At 39.9% G+C, this 16,918-nt stretch overlaps 1 protein-coding gene and 1 long non-coding RNA gene across 2 annotated transcripts in view; both read right to left on the bottom strand.

The window, feature by feature from the left end:
- LOC145806153 (uncharacterized) overlaps positions 1 to 16,918 on the bottom strand; it is a 187,393-nt gene that overhangs the window by 119,407 nt on the left and 51,068 nt on the right. The gene's annotated exons all lie outside the window — the stretch shown is intronic.
- LOC145806150 (AP2-like ethylene-responsive transcription factor CRL5) lies at positions 3,852 to 5,380 on the bottom strand. The gene is made up of 6 exons (XM_082902229.1): positions 5,070 to 5,380; positions 4,692 to 4,780; positions 4,534 to 4,607; positions 4,396 to 4,446; positions 4,165 to 4,241; positions 3,852 to 3,940 (listed from the first exon to the last, which is right to left on the bottom strand). The coding sequence occupies exons 2-6, from the start codon at positions 4,767 to 4,769 to the stop codon at positions 3,879 to 3,881; spliced, it is 342 nt and encodes a 113-aa protein (XP_082758355.1). The 5' UTR covers positions 4,770 to 4,780; positions 5,070 to 5,380; the 3' UTR covers positions 3,852 to 3,878.

The raw sequence follows: 16,918 nt of genomic DNA, 5'->3' as shown, positions 1-16,918 counted from the left end.
TCCTTAATAAGTTTTGGATAAATGTATAATGTTATGTTTTTCTCTTTTAATTTATTTATTTATTTAATGTATGCTACATTGGAGTATTACGTTTATGATTACATTGCAGTGTTATATTTTAGTGTTACGTTTAGAAAAAATATATATCAAAGAGTTTTTTAGTGTGTTACATTGAAGTGTAACGTTATTGGAGTGTTACATTATAGTGTTACTTTTTGTTCGTAATGTGGGATTTGCTCTAGGAGGGAAATATGTGAATTGCCCAAATGTGCAATTTTATATTTGGAGAAATCTACTTTTATTCCTAAAAAATTAAACCCAAGCATATAAGTGACTATCCTTTTGTGTAATTTTGACTTTAATGGGACCTTTGAGTTTATAAAAAAAAAAAAAAGAGAAGAAGGAAGACTAAACAATTCACAAGATCACATTTTTAAATTTATTGGTGTTTCACCCAAAACAAAAACACAATTTTTTTTAGTTTTTAATTCGTATTTCTATAATTTTAGTATTTTTTATAGAAAAATTCATTGAAAAGTCCAATCTAGCAAATGCTAAAGACATTAAGTTCAGTGGATATTTTTTTATTGGTGAGAGGTCTACCATTTGTGAAATAGTTTGGTAAGAAATCATTTTATTGTTTTAGAAGACATTTTATTTTCAATTTTACCCCTTATCAATTTGTTGAATTTTTTGACTATCTGTTTAATTTTTTTTGTAGATATTGTTTAATATTTTTAACTATAAGACCTATCCAAATATTTTTTAGTCTATTTAATTTTTTGACTATCCGTTCAATTTCTTCCCTTATCTGTTTAAATTTATATATCTACTCAATTTCTTTTCCTATTTATTCAATTTTTATCTATCTAATTTTTAATCCATACAATTTTTTTATTTGTTCAAATAACAATTCAATTTCCTATTTGTTTACTAAACATATTGCAATAGTCATCATTTCCTCTAACTTCTCTCTCTCTCTCGAGCCTCTAGCGTCGTTGTCCCCACGACCACCGCCAATGTTAGTCAAATCTTGGTTAGGGCTTCGGATTGAAGTCAAAATAGGCTGCGAGATTCGGATCGAAGTCAAACTAGAGCTACGAAGAAGAATCACAAGTCATGAAGGAGTCCAAGGTCAAATTGAGCAGTGATTTTTCTCTGTCTCTCTCAGGCTTCGTTTGGGAACCCTCCATTTTAGTCAAAAAGTTAAAAAATTATTAAATTAGTCAAAAAGTCAACAACCCATACCAAAAAGTCAAAGATTCTTTTTTCTCTCTACTTTTTGCACATCTTTTCGTAAAAAGCTAAAAAGTCATCCCAAACATACTAATTTTTTTTAGCTCATATTTTAACCAAATAACTAAAAAATTACTAAATTAGCATGTTCCCAAATGAGGCCATTTGTTGTTGTTTCTCTTTCAATATGTTGTTGGTGGTAGTTATTAAATTTTCTCTCTTGTATTATTTTAATTCATACAATTTCAATTAGTTCCATTGTAACTTTTTATTTTATATTTGGTATTAATTTAGTTTTATTGATAATGTCAATTAGAGTTTTTAAAGGAAAATAGTTATTAAGTTGGTTAAAATTAATTTATTGAAATGAATAAATTTATAATTTTACTTATAAAAACTTAACACATGTAGTTTATGTACGCATTTTCTATATATAAAAAAATAGGATAAATTACAAATAAACTTCGTGAGATTTGTTTAAAATACAGATTATCTCTTATAGTTTGGAAAATTATAAAACCGCCTTAATATAATTTTTTTATTTAACATAATTAACTGACAAAATAAAATTTCTAACTAATTTCATATACAATAATAACATTACCCTAATTATTAGTTAAAATAAATTTATGAAATCATTAAAAATTATTAAATAATTTGATGATTTATTGATAAAATGAGTAATTTGTTATGAAATTTGAAACTTCAAGAGGTGAGATGTAATTTTCAAAATCACAAGAGAGAAATTGTATTTTAAACAAAACTCAGGTGGTGTGTTCATAATTTACCTCCCAAAATATTATTAATTATAATTAATTAGATCAAATTGAAATAAAATCATAATTTATGGTCAAAATTAAATTAATTAAAAGTATAAAAATTAAAATGAAATAAGAATCAAAATATACCAACTAAACAGTGTAATTTGCCCAAAAATAGAAGAAGCAACTGAAAGCTTTATGTTGTTTGAACAGAACTTAAAGCTTTATTAAAGTAAAGCAACAGAGTACAAAGAGAAACATCAATAAGCCAAAGCCAAAGCCAAAGCCAGAGCCATAAGCCAAAGCCAAAGCCAAAGCCAGAGCCAGAGCCAGAGCCAGAAGCAATGCAGCAGAGTAGAGAGAGCTAAACCAGACAAGGGGCTAATACTCCCTCTCACACAGAAAGCTGCAGAACGTTGGTTCAAATTAAAACCAAAACATAAAAAAAAAAAATGAAGGTGAGAGATGCCATCAAAAGGAAAAACAAACATACCAAATCTACCAAAAGCATCTTGTTCTTCATAACAAAGATACACGAAGCAAGTTCACAAGACAGATGGCAATTCGAATCGGCAATTACAGGGCTGACGATCAGATACATGTCTTGTTTTGAAGAATCCATTCATGCACCGCCACAGAAAATGCATTATGATTTTTGGGGTCGACCCTTTAAACAAAGCTTTAGCATCTCAACGTGTTCCCTATCACTGCTGGAAATTAGAGTTTTAGAGGCGTTTAAAAAACGCCGCTATAGCTCTTAAAAACGCCGTTAAATCCTTGTGCGGCGTTTTTCACCAAACGTCGAAGATGCGGCCGTCGCTATAACTCTATGGCGCTTTAGAAACGTCGCTATATTGCTATAGGCGGCGTTTTTCTAAACGCCGCTAAAAGTTCTTCTAATGGTTACATGACGTCACCATTCTATTTAGCGACGTTTTTAAAAACGCCGCCATATCTGTTTTTCAAAACTCCAACTGTTGGTATGCTATTTAGCGACGTTTTTAGAAACGCCGTGATAGCCCCTTTCTTTGTTTTTTAAATTGTGCTAATTTTACGTTATTGAACTAAAAAAATACCTATAAAAAAACTAAAAAATAGCGATAAATTTTTCGTAGTCAGCCATATTCAATATAAGCACAGGCCCATAAGAACCAAATTGTAGATGGAAACAACTGTTAGGTTTTATTTATTGGCAATCCCGTTTGACAAAACTCCTTTGAGTTGTAATTTTATTCGCACTTTTATTTCAGTAAGGCTATGAGCGTTTAGATGCGAATCCAACCCGAATTGTGCTTTTCAGAGAAGTTTGTGATGCTAATGTTTTCAAGATTGCCTGTCCGAGCATGTTATTTTTTTCCAGTTTTTCCAGTTTTGGCCTTCCCGCTCGAGCGGGGAAAGGGACGCTCGAGCGGGGATTGGAAGCTCTCAGCATCTCTGCAGTCGCCTGCAAAAGTACTGGATAGTGTGATTTGCCGCTCGAGCGGCAAAACCGACGCTCGAGCGTGGAGCCTGTATGAAATCACAGAATTTGAAGTCTCCGCTCGAGCGGGGAAAAGGGCGCTCGAGCGGACCGCGCGATCCCAGATTTCCAGATTTGATTAAAGAGTTGGTTTTCTTCTGAAATTAGGATTGCTTTGGTTTTCTATAAATAATTGGTTTTCTCCCAACACTAGGGGGTCTTCTTCAGATCTTATTTTTGGAAAAAAACATCACAATAGATAAAAGAAATTGATTTTACAAGTTTCTATACTCACATCTTTTGACAAGAGACTATCCATGTTAAATTCCAACCTTGGATTCACAGAAGCTAACTTCATTGACAGAAACTACAAAATACAAAATGAATACACAATACCCATTAAGTCAAAGTTAGTGACAGCACTAACCCCGTGAAATTTTTATTGCTGCTACGTCATAGGCCTTAGCAGCTTCCTCTTGGGTGCCTGAAAATTGCAGTTAAATCAGAACCAGATCGAAATGAAATCAAAACCAGTACAAGAACAGAAAGCCACAGATTGCATTTAAATAGTTGCATTTTTTTAGCAAATTATGTAGCAAAACCACTAATGTCTTGGCAAAATTTGAAATGAGAAGATTTTTTAGCAATTAGATGTCTACGGGAAAACGTTTTTGCCCAAATAAATTGAGAAGATGCAAAGGAACTCACTAAATGTCCCTAGATAAAGGTCCTTGTTTCCTGCAACTCTGCCTATCCGAGCTTGCCAGCGTCCATGTTGATGATGTCTGTTGAAGATTACATCAGAATTAGAGACCCATAAAGAAGGGCAGGGTCTGGGAACGACGAGATGTACATCAAATATACTTCTACTTATAATTAAAGGAAGCGTGCCAATAAAAATTATAGATTAACAGATGTATGTGCAAAAAATAGTAAGACCTTGTGACTCCTCTGTACATTGAAGCACCCCTTGAGAAGCCACAGCTTTTTCTGCAAAGATCAATATATTAGAGATAAAAACACATCAAACAAAGAAAACAAACATTGTTGTCTAATATACAAGGGGAGAGACTATACCTTCTTAAGTGAGCAACATATTCTTGTCTGGTCATGTTCTTCATATGTTCAAGTTCTTGTTGATAGTTTTCCAGCTAAATCATCAATATACAGAGTCCCATGTCAGTTACAAAACAATTGTTAGATGAAATAAGCTGATGAGAGGGTCAGAGAACCACCGGAAAATTGATATGGGTCGAAGGGCCCCAATACTTGAGTGCAGCTAAATCATAAGCTCTTGCAGCCTTTGCTTCCATATCATAACCCCCTGAAAATTAGTATTTGGCAATCATGAATTTGTGGATCGTTTTTGGGTAATTTATGTAAATCTTGTATTTTTGTATATGCATGTGATTTATAATTCTTATGCATTTATTCTTTTCTGTTTTTCTGTGAGCCAATCCTGGTTAGGTGTGACTAATTCCTAACAGGATAATGAGTGATGTAGGAAGAAGGGTATGCATTTTGTATAATAAAATAAAAAGACAGACAGATGCAATAACAAAGAACATCTAGCATATTACAGAAAAGAGATGGAAGGAGATTAAAGAACTAACCTTGTGACACCTCTATATTGTGAAGTCCTCTGTCCAAATGTATCAATGGACTTCCTATGGACAACCTGCTTCTGATCAAGCTTCTCAGACCCTCTTTTCTTTCCCTCCATGGCTACACACTCAGTAACAGTGGGTGAGATCTGCTGTGAACCAGTAACACAGCTTGATTGGGAGCCAGGGCTCATGGACAAGCTCAGTGACTGCAAATCCCTATACCCCAATGCACTCACAGACCCAGATTCAACCCCATTGTCCAATGCATGACTTGCAGGGTAATAATTCCTTGAAACCCAGTTCTTCATCACAGAGAAATCATCAGTCCTGCAGACAAAGGGTTAATTACACTTTTATCTCCCCTCAACTATCAATGAATATTGCTTTACCACATCAACTTCAATACTGCACATTGAGAACCATTAACTATGAAAAATGGTACAAATACCCTTCTTTTGGAAGGGTGGAATGTGCTCCACAGGAACTACTAAATAATGCCTATCTAGACAACAATTCAATGGGACCGATTAAAATTATGACGACAATGATGACAACAAAGCTATGAGGGTATATGTGAATATCCAATTTGTAAGATGACGACAGAATCATTTCCTATGCCATCAACAAATTTCACCAAAGTCTTCACAATTAGCAATTCTAACTGGTAATCAGAAGTCTACATAATAATAATTAGAAAAAACACAATATAGAAGAACAGGCAATCATAGTTGTGCTATGTCTAGAAACATAAAAGCCCAAAGCAAAACCAATGAATAGGTTCCCAATTTGGGAACTTACCAAGGGACTGAATAGATGTTAAATCATACATTTTAACCAAACCAAGCCAGGTCCAGGGTGTTCAGGTGGGGTTCCACCAGAATAAAATCTCACTCATACTTTGCCTTGGAGTACAGTGTTTAAAATCCTGAATGATGAACCAAGAAGAAAACTAGCCAAATCTGAAATTTTCTACACAAAATAATTTTTTTTGGATAATAGCACATTTCAAAGGATAGATTCCTCTATGGTATTGTTTCTTTTCTACAGATAAAGCAGAATATAGAAGTTAATCCATGCAATATCACAAACTGTTCATCAGTGGTTGTGTAATATCAACAAGAATTGTTCATGTAATGGTTATTTATTTGGTGATCCAAAAACGTATCACAAGCAACAAATGACAGTAAATAATCACATCCAAGGAGGACTTTTCCTCCTCCTTGCTGGAAAATGATTTCTGCACAAGCATCCTGGCCATAACATGGTTTATTCATATCCATGAGTTTAACATAAGAGTAAAAATTTATGAGTTTGACAACATTGAAAAGAAATGAGAGATTATGATGAACAAACTTCTTTCTACCTCATTTGATTGAGATCTATCTACAACTCAATTTCTGTTTTCTCGAAATATATAAGATATTATTACAGCTTACACAGAGAATTACAGCCAGATAACAAAGTATCCACCTACACTCCTAAATACAAGACTAGATATTTCTTTCCTTACGCAAATCCTGGGCAAAAAATGAATATACCCTCCCTGACAGGTGCAGAAAAAGAAGAGGAAGAATAAACCAAAAATGGCTTCTATAAAATATGTTCATTAGATCTATTGAACACACTAGCCTCTGCTATAGAGAGGTAATATTTTGCCCAACACTCTTGACTAGCCATCTGCCAAGAAGCATTAGGGTGGCTATATCTCACCCACCCAGCTCAGAATTAATCAAGACAGATACAAAAATTGTACCAAGTTGAAGACAATTAATGAGATAGGATGCTGAGAAAGGTGAACAAGTGGGGGGTTTAGTTGAACGGCGATGGTGTTAATGTTTTAAAGGGGGAAAAAAGTCAGTTGAGGCCAATATAATAGGTAAGGAGCTGGTGGTTCAAGAATAACAATCTCCTACTAGAAGACGAAGATACAGCAGTTGAAAGTGAACTTGACTAAGTGTAACTCAAATGCTTGTCCCTTATAAAGTGGGTGAAGGGATTGAGGCACAGCACAAGAATGGGTAATGAAGAGGTTTAAAGGACTTGGCAAATTCCTCGGACTCCCTTTGTGAGAGGTTTGAGAATGACGACAGAAACAAAGGGGTGGGAGTGGATAGAGGCAAGAGTAGGAGCTTGAAACCCCCAAAATTTTAAACATATTGTCATCATGTTTTAAAATCTTCATCAAATTGAAACCCCCAAAATCTCAGATACAATATACAACCCCAATTCTGAAATGGGTCTCCAAATCTTCCCAACTGTCTATGCAATGAATATATATACTCAAACAGAAAACAAAACATTCAACAGTAACCAAAAACAGCTCTATTATAATAAATAAATAAATAATTTGAAACCTGAGTGCTGAAGGATTGATGTCTTGAAAAGCAACAGCCTTCTCATCCTGCACAATCTCAACTTGTATAAATCAGTAAAAATAAGATATTTACACAAACTTTCATATGTATGTATATATGGAGAGAGAGAGAGAGAGAGAGTGTGATCAAACTGAGTGGAGAAGAGTGGTAGAGCTGGCGATTTGACAGAAGAAGCAAGACGGTGATGCTCCACTCGCCATTTCCCCTCCCTTCTTCACCTCACAGATCATTCAGCTTTCCGATTACTTGCCAACATCAACTACACAAAAATACGTTTTGTAGTGTATAATCTTGAAATTACTATGATATCCCTGGTAGAGTAGTAAACCCTCGTTTCTTTATTTTTAAAAAAAAATAAAAGAAAGAAAGAATGAAGGAAGGCAGGAACGAACGATTTGGCAGATGCAAAAACGTGAGCTTGATCTTGAGACGATCTACAGCTTTATTTTTCCACGAACACATGATGGTGTTAATTTTCCAAAACAACATTGATTGATGGATATGGATGCCCAAATGAATCAATGATTAAGTTGGGATCTGGTGTTGATCTTTCCGATTCCATCGTCGAAGTTCTGAGAATAAGTAACGGAGTCGTACCGGAAGGTTTGAGGGAGGTTATGATGAGGGCGGACTAGAAGCTTTCTGAGCTTGTAGAAGACGTGTCTCCAGCTACCCTTGCTGTGGCAGCCCAGAACAGCAGTCTCTTGTTTGTTCATCTCCAGATCTCTGGCGAAGGTGGGCTTTCTGGAGAGGATCCAACCGCATCCCCAATCCCACCATTTCCTGATCCAACCGCATCCCCAAACCTAGCAAATCTATATCAGAAAACCCTAACCTTGAGCCCTAGATCGATTTAGATCATAGGGATTCGAACAATCACGGAGAGATACGCTCAAATCACGAGTAGAACAAGATTTTTCGGATCAAACAACTGAAGAATTGATGGAGATCGAAGATCCGACGCCTCGAAGATCCGATGCCTCGATTTCTCTCACTTTCTGAAGTCACGCGTCTGTTCAATCTGAATAGAAGAATGTCATAGGCTTGAGTTGAGCCACTGTTTAAAAGAAATAACGGGGCACAAAACGAGAGATGGTTTAGTTTAATTTTTTTGGAATTTGAAAATTTTGGATAATTTTACGACGTTTTTGAAAAACGTCATAAAAAAAACGTCACTGTATGTCCTTTTTCTTGTAGTGTATGAAGGTGTAAAAGTAAGTGTGACTTGTAAAGCTGGGTCAGTAATACCCGGATCATGTTAGGACAAACCACCAGTAAATAAAAAATAAAATAAAATAGAGTTGTTCCAATCGTAAAATAGTTATTAGTGGAATGCGACGGTGATATGGCGTGAAATGAGAACCCATAGCTAAGAATCAAAAATAATATGGAGAACTGCAACATAAGAACAAGAGGTTGAACTGGGAGGGCAGCGGCAATCGTTAAGAATGAGAAAGAAAAAGCATACTGTGTTGAGCAAATAAAATCGGATGAAGAAATCTCGGTATGTAAAATCTTTTTTAGCTAGAGGATAATGGAACAGAGGATGGTACAGCACTTGGTTGGCAGGGTTGTAGTTTGTGTTGGTGACAGTGGGGGTGATGTAACAACCCTCACTTCAACTTAGTCATACTTGCATACATTTATATATGATCTTGTTTTGTTATGTGCATTTGCAAATCTTGTCTTGTTTTACTTGAGTGTTTCTTGCATACTTTGTTCTTGCCTGGTGTGTTGCCGAGGTCATCTTTAGCCTAGACACCTTGGAACCTTTCTACACTTAGAACTATCTTGTAACCACTTCGGTTGACCTTTATCTTCACCCTGGTATGTTTGCCGAGATGTCTCTATCTAGGCTGAGGTGTTCAGCACCAAGGCCGAGATGTGTATCATCTAGGCCGAGATGTTTATCCTTGCACCCTAGTGATTTTGTTCTTGGAATGGTATGACCTAGACCGAGGTGTGGCACATCTAGGCCAAGGTGTGGCACAGCTTAGTCAAGTGTTGTCCTTCCAAGCTGATGTCGTTGTCACCCTACTTGCCGATGCTTTGCCCTTAGCCGAGATCATCACATGCTGGAGTGCCCTTGCCGTCTAGCTTGTTGAATACACTTTGTCATAGTCTTGTCTTGTCAGTCAGTCGCCTTTTTGAGTAGAACCAATCAGTCGATGCCACGTGTCCCAGCAGAGGGTTAAGTCAGTGACTGTCGAGAGAAACATATCATTTTGTATCAAATCTTGTCTTTTAGAGAGAGAGGCTCTGGGAAGGAGAAGGATAAGTTTTGAGTAAGAGAGAGAGTGAACTTTCAAGCTTGATCGTTGGAGCTTGAACCGTTAGATTCGAGTTTTGAGGTTAGAATCTTAATCACCTCTTGTTGTTCTTATTGATCATCTAGCTGCATTGCACGATCAAACCTGTTCTGCACATCTAGCATTGATTTAAAGTTGGTTTTAGAAAGAGAAAATGGTTTTCATGTGTTCTTGAAGAAAAGCCTCGTTTGATCCGAAAGTTTGCAACTAGAACCATGTTTTTGTGTTTGTTTTGATAAGATCCCTGAATATGGGTACCCAAGTCCATGTTTTTGAATTCATAGCATGAAATCCCAGATTTTGTAATAGCAAGTTTTAATCTTTGCATTCATCTTCCTCATGTTCATGTTTTTCATGTTCGTCATGTTCTTCAAGAGAGGGAAACCCAGATTTTTCCCGACTTCACTTCCTTGATTGTGGCCATCGAGGCCACACCTCGGCAAGGAGGTGTGGGACCTCGGCCTAGACCTGATAGTTGCCCAGCTTGTTTTCCAGCGATAAGGAACTGTGTTTTGACTTGATTTGACTTAGTTTTTGAAAAATGATGAGGTGATTTGCATGCATGCAAGACTTGTTTTGAGAAGTGCATTCAATAGACTTTGCCATGTGTTTGTAGGATTGGGACTTGCCTTGACCCCGACATTTGAAGAACTAAGTGAGTGGTATTTTTAATAAAGCTATGTTATCAATGTTTTGATGAACTTTGCTTTGCTTTGTTTTGAAAAGTATTTGTTAAGCATGAATGATTGTCCCTATTTTGTATATCAATCATTATCTTGTTTTGATGATCTCCTCGAAAAGTCCCTTGTGCTGGAGGACTCTAAACTTTCACAGCACATCTTGTTTTGAAAGTCCCTTGTGCTGGAGGACTCTAAACTTTCACAGCACATCTTGTTTTGAAATTCCCTTGTACTGGAGGACTCTAAACTTTCGCAGTACTCTCGTGTTAGGAGGCTACGGGCCTTTGTAACATAGGTCCTTTGTGCTAGAGGACTCTAAACTTTTGTAGCACCCTTGTTGAGATATGTCCCTTGCTTTGTTTTGTTTTGCCACTGACGGTTTACCGCGTGGGTTTGTTTGTCCGGAATGTTAGCATTTGTAATATGTTGATGCTAGTAAGCAACCCTTGAAGCTTGAAGATTTGTTAGATGGACGAGGTCCATCCCTTGTTATATAGAGTTTTGATATGTATTTGTTTTGAAAGGACTTCGGTTTTTATTCATGCAAACCCCTTTATTAATTATATCATTCACTAAGTATCCAAACTCACCCTCTCTATATATATGTAGGTGATGAGCAAGAAGGCGATGACGCCTAAATGTGATTCGCGAGCTTGTTTTGGATTTTTTGGTTATGTCGGCTTGACTTGTATTTGCGTCGGCAGTCTTGAAAATTATGCTTCTCGACTTGTAATACTTCTATTTGGCACACGTTGGCGTGAGAAGCCTTTTGATCTAGATGTAATTTGTACTTTGCTTCTTTTGTAACTAAGTTGTAACCCATGTGAAGATGTTTGTTATTTCGTTCGACTTACGCACAGCTCTTATGGACTAATCTAATTTGTATGTGTTGCTTCCGTACTTGTGAGCCCCATATATTTATACTCTGATCGTGTGTGAATTTTGAAAGTTGGCCTTCAGTAATCTCAGATTACTGGCCATCACGGCACCAAACTACTAGGGGCGGTTTTGGGTCGTGACAGAATGGTATCAGAGCACAAGTTCCTTAGTATACGTTATTCACACACTTTGAGTCCTAAAGAGCATAGGATTTCCCCTTAGAAGGATGTTAGGATTGCATCATATTGCTTGCTATGTGAACAAGGTGTGAATCATCTCGGCATGCTTAATTGTTACTTGCCTGCGTGTTTATTTGTTCATTTTGTTTTAAAGTCATACTTTGCAAACTCATAGCATCATGAGGAGAGGTAGACCTCCAGGTGGCCGAGATCAGTCTGAGGACAGATTGGACAGACTGGAGAGGTTAGTTGAAGGTTTGGTCCGCGAGTTAAGGCAGGCAAGACAGTAGTACGCTAGTGCTACATCGACTCAGGCCGAGCAGACAAACGGCCGAAATGCAGTTCCGCCTCCACCTCCTCCAGTACCACAAGTGCTCCCACAACCAGCTTTATATGGGGACGGCACGATAGCTTTGATCAGAGAGTACAAGAAAATGAAGCCATCGAGATTCCAAGGGGGTATAGAGCCGATGAAGGTTGAAGCGTGGGTTTTGGAAATGGAAAAGCTGTTTGAGATCTTTCCCAGCACCGACACCTAGAAGGTGACATTAGCAGCCCTTACACTAGATGACGACGCTCGCAGATGGTGGATGATGGTTCGAGAAGGCAATCCAAACTTGACCTGGACATGATTTTTTGAGTTGTTTTACACCAAGCACTTTCCCTTAAGTGTTCGAAATCGCAAGGCTACCGAATTCCAGAATTTGACACAAGGTAATAGAACAGTAGCTGAATATGACCATGCCTTTACCGAGTTGGTGAGATATGCACCCCACATGGTCAATGATGAATATATGAAGGCTAGGAAATTCGAAAGTGGGCTTCGTGGACCGATACAAGACCGAGTTAATATGCTCAATATACCGACTTACGCCAGAGTACTAGACAAAGCCATTCTGGCCGAAGCTAACTTGAAGAACAGATATCAGAGTTCAGGAGAGGGCCAAAGGAAGAGGCAAAATTATGACAATCGCCGAGCACAATTTGGTACCAAGAAGAAAGCGAACGTCGGCAGTTCAAGCAACCTAAGGCAGGAAAGTGGAACTAAGCCGACATGTTCAAGTTGTGGGAAGCCACATTTCGGGCACTACAGGAAAAAGTGTTTTTTGCGACGGCAAAACGCCGTCGCAAATGGTCCGTGAGACGTCGCTAATACCTTTTGCGACGGCAAGGGGGGGTCGCGACAGAGGGGGTTGCAAAAGGGATTTAGCGACGGTAAGTGCCGTCGCCATTGTTTTTTGCGACGGGAGGCTGTCTTTTTTGCGACGGCAATGTTCTGTCGCCAATAATGCAAGAAAATCTGACTTTTTGCGACGGCTCAGTATTTCCGTCGCTAAAAAAGGTTTTTGAGACGGCAAGAAGGCCGTCGCTAAAAGTGTCGTTGCTTATACTATTGCCGACGGCAGCCTGAGCCGTCGCTAAAGGTTTTATTTTAAATTAAATTTCGTAGCTTTTGCGACAGTATGTCTACCGTCGCAAAAGCCTCCAAAAATGTTTTTGCGACGGGTTATTATGCCGTCTCAAAAAATTAAAAAAAAAAAAAAAAACCTGCTGGGAAATTATTAAAAAAATTAAAATAACCTGTATTAAATGAAAAATAACTATAAAAAAATCCAAAAAATACATAATAATATAAATACATACATAAACAAAAGTTGACAAATAATAAAAATTCATAATGTTGTTCCATTCATAACAATACAGAAATAAAAATTCATAAAAACAAAAATTATGCCACTACATAATGTCGCATACTACATACATAATGTTATTCACAAATTTAAATAACATAAATCAAAATCAAAACCAAAAGTTTTCGTCTTGATGTTATTCACAAGTTTGCGACGGGTTACAAAAAAAAAAGTTGGTAATAATCTTTGTACGCCCACATTCCACAAGAAGCAAGCTGCTACTCAGGAAATATCTGAAAAAAAACAAGATAAAAATAATTAATAATCATATAATGGTGTTAATATTTTAATTATAGAAAAATATAAAAAAAAATTGACTACTATATAATTAGAAAGATAGTTTAGTAAATAATTTTGACTAGACCGAAATCCGGCTCTAACTCCCAAACCGGGAACCCGATTCGAGCCCCGTCTTCTTCCACAAGTCTCTCGTGCCTAGGTGGTCGCGTGTGCCAACTTTCGTGCTCAACCGACGCCGTTTGGTGATTTTGGGGCGTTAACGCCTCGAATTCAAGTTTCTTAAGGAACTAGTTTGCCTAAAGTGAAATCCGGCTCTAACTCCCAAACCGGGAACCCGATTTGAGCCTTGTCTTCTCCCACAAGTCTCTCGTGCCTAGGCGGTCGCGTGTGCCAAGTTTCGTGCTCAACCAACGCCGTTTGGTGATTTTGGAGCATTAACGCCTCGAATTCAAGTTTCTTAAGGAACTATTTGCCTAAAGTGAAATCCGGCTCTAACTCCCAAACCGGGAACCCGATTCGAGCCCCGTCTTCTCCCACAAGTCTCTCGTGCCTAGGCGGTCGCGTGTGCCACGTTTCGTGCTCAACGGACGCCGTTTGGTGATTTTGGAGCATTAACGCCTCGAATTCAAGTTTCTTAAGGAACTAGTTTGCCTAAAGTGAAATCCGGCTCTAACTCCCAAACCGGGAACCCGATTCGAGCCCCATCATCTCCCACAAGTCTCTCGTGCCTAGGCGGTCGCGTGTGCCAAGTTTCGTGCTCAACCGACGCCGTTTGGTGATTTTGGGGCGTTAACTCCTCGAATTCAAGTTTCTTAAGGAAGTAGTTTACCTAAAGTGAAATCCGGCTCTAACTCCCAAACCGGGAACCCGATTCGAGCCCCGTCTTCTCCCACAAGTCTCTCGTGCCTAGGCAGTCTCGTGTGCCAAGTTTCGTGCTCAACCGACGCCGTTTGGTGATTTTGGAGCATTAACGCCTCGAATTCAAGTTTCTTAAGGAACTAGTTTGCCTAAAGTGAAATCCGGCTCTAACTCCCAAACCGGGAACCCGATTCGAGCCCCGTCTTCTCCCACAAGTCTCTCGTGCCTAGGCGGTTGCGTGTGCCAAGTTTCGTGCTCAACCGACGCCGTTTGGTGATTTTGGGGCGTTAACGCCTCGAATTCAAGTTTCTTAAGGAAGTAGTTTACCTAAAGTGAAATCCGGCTCTAACTCCCAAACCGGGAACCCGATTCGAGCCCCGTCTTCTCCCACAAGTCTCTCATGCCCAAGCAGTCGCGTGTGCCAAGTTTCGTGCTCAACCGACGCCGTTTGGTGATTTTGGAGCATTAACGCCTCGAATTCAAGTTTCTTAAGGAACTAGTTTGCCTAAAGTGAAATCCGGCTCTAACTCCCAAACCGGGAACCCGATTCGAGCCCCGTCTGCTCCCAAAACTCTCTCGTGCCTAGGCGGTCGCGTGTACCAAGTTTCGTGCTCAACCGACGCCGTTTGGTGATTTTGGGGCGTTAACGCCTCGAATTCAAGTTTCTTAAGGAACTAGTTTGCCTAAAGTGAAATCCGGCTCTAACTCCCAAACCGGGAACCCGATTCGAGCCCCGTCTTCTCCCACAAGTCTCTCGTGCCTAGGCGGTCGCGTGTGCCACGTTTCGTGCTCAACCGACGCCGTTTGGTGATTTTGGGGCGTTAACGCCTCGAATTCAATTTTCTTAAGGAAGTAGTTTGCCTAAAGTGAAATCCGGCTCTAACTCCCAAACCGGGAACCCGATTCGAGCCCCGTCTGCTCCCAAAACTCTCTCGTGCCTAGGCGGTCGCGTGTGCCAAGTTTCGTGCTCAACCGACGCCGTTTGGTGATTTTGGGGCGTTAACGCCTCGAATTCAAGTTTCTTAAGGAACTAGTTTGCCTAAAGTGAAATCCGGCTCTAACTCCCAAACCGGGAACCCGATTCGAGCCCCGTCTTCTCCCACAAGTCTCTCGTGCCTAGGCGGTCGCGTGTGCCAAGTTTTGTGCTCAACCGACGCCGTTTGGTGATTTTGGAGCATTAACGCCTCGAAGTCAAGTTTCTTAAGGAACTAGTTTGCCTAAAGTGAAATCCGGCTCTAACTCCCAAACCGGGAACCCGATTCGAGCCCCGTCTTCTCCCACAAGTCTCTCGTGCCTAGGTGGTCGCGTGTGCCAAGTTTCGTGCTCAACCGATGCCGTTTGGTGATTTTGGGGCGTTAACGCCTCGAATTCAAGTTTCTTAAGGAAGTAGTTTACCTAAAGTGAAATCCGGCTCTAACTCCCAAACCGGGAACCCGATTCGAGCCCCGTCTTCTCCCACAAGTCTCTCATGCCCAGGCAGTCGCGTGTGCCAAGTTTCGTGCTCAACCGACGCCGTTTGGTGATTTTGGAGCATTAACGCCTCGAATTCAAGTTTCTTAAGGAACTAGTTTGCCTAAAGTGAAATCCGGCTCTAACTCCCAAACCGGGAACCCGATTCGAGCCCCGTCTGCTCCCAAAACTCTCTCGTGCCTCGGCGGTCGCGTGTGCCAAGTTTCGTGCTCAACCGACGCCGTTTGGTGATTTTGGGGCGTTAACGCCTCGAATTCAAGTTTCTTAAGGAACTAGTTTGCCTAAAGTGAAATCCGGCTCTAACTCCCAAACCGGGAACCCGATTGGAGCCCCGTCTTCTCCCACAAGTCTCTCGTGCCTAGGCGGTCGCGTGTGCCACGTTTCGTGCTCAACCGACGCCGTTTGGTGATTTTGGGGCGTTAACGCCTCGAATTCAATTTTCTTAAGGAAGTAGTTTGCCTAAAGTGAAATCCGGCTCTAACTCCCAAACCGGGAACCCGATTCGAGCCCCGTCTGCTCCCAAAACTCTCTCGTGCCTAGGCGGTCGCGTGTGCCAAGTTTCGTGCTCAACCGACGCCGTTTGGTGATTTTGGGGCGTTAACGCCTCGAATTCAAGTTTCTTAAGGAACTAGTTTGCCTAAAGTGAAATCCAGCTCTAACTCCCAAACCGGGAACCCGATTCGAGCCCCGTCTTCTCCCACAAGTCTCTCGTGCCTAGGCGGTCGCGTGTGCCAAGTTTCGTGCTCAACCGACGCCGTTTGGTGATTTTGGAGCATTAACGCCTCGAAGTCAAGTTTCTTAAGGAACTAGTTTGCCTAAAGTGAAATCCGGCTCTAACTCCCAAACCGGGAACCCGATTCGAGCCCCGTCTTCTCCCACAAGTCTCTCGTGCCTAGGTGGTCGCGTGTGCCAAGTTTTGTGCTCAACCGATGCCGTTTGGTGATTTTGGGCCGTTAACGCCTCGAATTCAAGTTTCTTATGGAAGTAGTTTACCTAAAGTGAAATCCGGCTCTAACTCCCAAACCGGGAACCCGATTCGAGCCCCGTCTTCTCCCACAAGTCTCTCGTGCCTAGGCGGTCGCGTGTGCCAAGTTTCGTGCTCAACCAACGCCGTTTGGTGATTTTGGAGCATTAACGCCTTGAATTCAAGTTTCTTAAGGAACTAGTTTGCCTA

This window comes from Camellia sinensis, chromosome 13 (genome assembly GCF_055761805.1).
Source record: "Camellia sinensis isolate YWXY chromosome 13, ASM5576180v1, whole genome shotgun sequence".
NCBI classification, from domain to species: domain Eukaryota; kingdom Viridiplantae; phylum Streptophyta; class Magnoliopsida; order Ericales; family Theaceae; genus Camellia; species Camellia sinensis.
The sequence above is the reverse complement of the archived record's forward strand: the minus strand, read 5'-3'. Positions and strand labels throughout refer to the sequence as shown.

Excerpts from the sequence above, each read along its gene's own strand:
- LOC145806150 (XM_082902229.1), bottom strand. The coding sequence starts at position 4,769 with ATGGAAGCAAAGGCTGCAAGAGCTTATGATTTAGCTGCACTCAAGTAT. Across the intron at positions 4,608-4,691 it reads CGACCCATATCAATTTTCCG|CTGGAAAACTATCAACAAGA; the intron begins GTGGTTCTCTGA and ends TTGATGATTTAG. Across the intron at positions 4,447-4,533 it reads TATGTTGCTCACTTAAGAAG|AAAAAGCTGTGGCTTCTCAA; the intron begins GTATAGTCTCTC and ends TGATCTTTGCAG.